Here is a 3699-nt window from a genome sequence, read left to right on the forward strand (position 1 = left end):
TTTTGTTAGCCAAGTTTGGCAAGTCTTGACCCAGAATTATTTGGTAGAGGAGTACATTTTCTCTTGAAGATAAATGCCTAATGAACATTTTCAGGAGAACTTATTTTCAAAATAAGATATAGTGTTAAGTGATACCATTTCATTGTCAAAAGTGTCATTTTTAAACAACTGTTTAAGACAATTTAGCCTCAAAATCCAGAGGATTTTATTATTTTTATTTATATATTTATTTCTACTATGTTTTGTTGCTTTTTTATTTTTGGGTAAATTTTTAAGTAGACAAAAATCTGATCCATATATTGAATAACTTTTAGCTTGTAAATATAAATATTGTTCACATGTATTAAGTGATGTATTGACTTGGATATAAAGAACACATCTCTTGGGCAGGGAATGTAGCTCGGTGGGTGAAGAACTTGCCCAGGTATGTACAGAGACCTGGGTTTGATCCTGAAAACCACATAAAACCAGATGTGCTTACTGTTCATCCTAGAGGTGGGAAAGTAGAGGTAGGAGGACCAGAAATTCAAATTCTGTTGACCATCTACTGCTGGGCTACAGCCTATTCTTAAGAGAATTTCATTTCTCCAGTAAGACTCCCTTCGAGAAAACTAAATGTTCCCTTGCAAATGGTTATCAGTTGGAGATAGCTTTAGGTTTAGGGATGAAGGCTTGTGTCCACTTTTCCTTCAGTTCTAGGACCCACACGTGGTGCAGACCCCTGCAGGCCCTGTGCATGCTGCCTCGGTTTCTGTAAATTCACATGTGTATTGGTCTTACTGAACTTAAAAGGCTGTTTCCTTGGTGTCATCCACCCTGCCCCCTGGCTCTTCTTTGCCTCCTCTTTGGCAGTGTTCCTTGGACCCAAATGGGAGAGATTTGAGAAAAAAAAAAAAAGTACACCTCTGAAGACACGCGGACAACTTGCCCAGGGTGGAGGTTCCTTGTAATATTGCCAGAATGGCTTCAATCTCATTCCTCATCAGGAATCCCGACTTCTTGACCCGCTCATCTGAGCTCTGGGATAACTGGTCAAGTAATACAATCAATCAGTGTCCTTTCCTTCCCATATATAATTTTAAGAGTCTATGTGTGCTACAAAAGATTTCTTTCTGTTAAAATTTCATAACTCGTAGAGTGAGAGACAAATAAAGAATTCCTTTATGTTAGGCAAGAGTTTGAACACCACGAGAGCACAGAGGGGAGAGGCTAACCCACTTTGTGGGCATCAGAGAAAGCTATTATCAGAGAAAGAAATAGAGTGTCATTAATATTTGTAAATGACCTGACTTTTCTAGAGCAACAATGACACATAGCTTTAAGATGTGAATGTTTTTCTAATCTCTGTTGTGTTTCCAACACCTGGCTTATAGTTAATTCAAAGGGAAAATTTCATTTATATGCTTGACTGAGTAGAAAATGTATCAGCTTAGTGTTTAAAAAGCACCGGTGTTAAAAAAAAAAAAAAAAAAAAAACCACCGGTGTTAGTCCTTGTTGGGCAGTTCTCTTAATTAAACCTGGAAGCTTGAGGAGGCTGAGAAGGGCAACACCTAACCTTGCCTTTGTATACAATTAAATAACTGAACAGTCTAAAAACCCTGTTATGTTGCTATTTTAAAAGTAGCTCAAGTAGTAGCTTTGAAGTTCTTACTCCTCGAAAGTGCTTATGGATTATTCTTGTTGTTGCTCTCTATAAACAGTGTTTTTTGTCGCGCTAGTCACACAAAGTCTCAGCACTAGCCAAGACTCGTCAGACTGGTTCTCTGTGGATCATCAGTGACTTCTTTCTTCACCTCACTTTATCCTACAAAGCCAGGGATGAGCCCAGCCGAGGCATAAGCTCAGTCGCGGACCAGCCACCCCAGGTCTCGGATCTTGCTTGTCAGCGATGTATCGGTGAGTTCCTGGCTCCTTCCTCCCCAGCAACTTGTAGTCTGCAGTGGTCTGAGGCAGGCAAGGACTTGTGAGTCTCCAGCTGACGATATTTTGTATAGTTTTTACATGACATTATGCCGAGTAGGTTCTTGCCTTTCCCGTAGGAATGTTCGCTCTCTGTCTATTTGTTCATGCTCAGAAGAGTTGTCCAAAATGTCAAGGAGACAGTGATGGACTGCTATGCTTAGTTTGCTTGTTTTGGGGAAGAATAAAATGTTTTTTTTTTAAATTTAGGCTTTATTGGTATAAATTATGAGAGTATATACTTATTTCAAAAAGTATGTACAAGAATGTAAAAGTGAGATTAGGTTGATTAAAGTTGTTTACTTCCCTACGTTGTCTAAAACTGGAAAGTATAAAATATTTTGAAAGAATAAGAAGCAATTTAAGATGACTTCTTTGAATAGCTAAATTGTCATAACTAGATTTAAAAATCAATCCAATGAGAGACGCGGTAGTTCAGGGGTAGAGCATTTATTTGACTAGTAAGAGACTCTGGGCTCAATACTCAGCACTGCACACACATCCAACTCCAGTATACCTTACCACAACAAACTTCTCTATTGTTTCATTTCAATGTTAGAACCTAAAGAGTAACAAAATTTTAATCTACTAATTTGGATTAAAAATAATCTTAATTTAGTATTAAAATTTATTTTCTCAAACATATTTGTAAATTTCTTTTGATTTATGCTTGATGAGTAAGTATTTTTAACACTCTGAGAAGAAAATATAAAAAAATTCAGTGGAATCTGTGCCTTTGATGCATAAGAAAAAAGCCTGATTTTGTCACTGGTAGAAATTCTACATGTATTTCCTGAGAAGTTGGCTATTCCTCTAGTATCTCAAAGAGGCAACTAAGAGCTGCAGATCTTGCAAATATAGTGATGTCTTCCTTATACAAGCATTTTAGTAACCCATGATGCTTTTTGTATCTTTTCTTCTTCCTCTCAATCACTGTAAGAATGTTACTGTAGAATACAGTACTTCATTAACTATAAGAACATTACTATAGACTATAGGGCTGGAGAGATGGCTCAGAGGTTAAGAGGTTCTGAGTTCAATTCCCAGCACCCACATGGTGGCTTAAAACCATCTATAATGAGATCTGGTGTCCTCTTCTGGTGTGTGTATACATAATAGATAATTTTTTTAAAAAAAGAATATAGTAACTTCAAGAAAGTCTCTATCCAGTTCACCATACTTCCAGATCTTGCTTGTGTTAGATTTGACTGAATCTGAATTTGATTCTAAATGTGTAGAGACACTGCAATGAAGCAAACATTACAGTGAATTCTGTTTCTATAATTTATCTCTAATTTAAAACCAAAGATGTGCTAATTTTTAAAAATCATATTTCAGGATTGATGAGTTTACCTCTCAAGTAAAAAAACAAAAAATTCTAAACCAACTAACAATCAAAAAAATCTCCCCAATTTGAAGGTTTAATGACTAATGAAGCAAACTATGTGAGAATGGGGGCAATACTGGATGAGATAGTAAGGGAATGGGCTGAGATGGGAAGGGATTGGACTTAGAGCACAAGCTTTCAACAGGATTGCTCTGAAGAAATAGGAATAAATATGTGTTGATAATTTCTGTTTGAGGACTTTGCCTCTTTTCTAGAGTATAGAAGAAACAGCTGGAGAGTTGTATTTACATTCACATTTATCATTAGCCAAATTCTGAGAGCCCTCTTCCTATCCCACCTATATGAAAACCGCCCTTTAAGAAACTTAAGGGGTTCTCAGTAGTCCTCAGGG

The 3699-nt window shown here is 36.8% G+C and overlaps 1 protein-coding gene across 1 annotated transcript in view; it reads left to right on the top strand.

Annotated features, from left to right (window-relative positions):
- The window catches only part of LOC101987339 (transmembrane serine protease 11E), a 72322-nt gene that overhangs the window by 33664 nt on the left and 34959 nt on the right, over positions 1-3699 (top strand). The window contains exon 3 of the mRNA XM_005359433.1: positions 1720-1897. Within this exon, the coding sequence (XP_005359490.1) occupies positions 1720-1897 (178 nt within the window). The remainder of the gene's footprint in view (positions 1-1719; positions 1898-3699) is intronic.

Source organism: Microtus ochrogaster, linkage group LG1 (genome assembly GCF_000317375.1).
Source record: "Microtus ochrogaster isolate Prairie Vole_2 linkage group LG1, MicOch1.0, whole genome shotgun sequence".
Lineage (NCBI taxonomy): Eukaryota > Metazoa > Chordata > Mammalia > Rodentia > Cricetidae > Microtus > Microtus ochrogaster.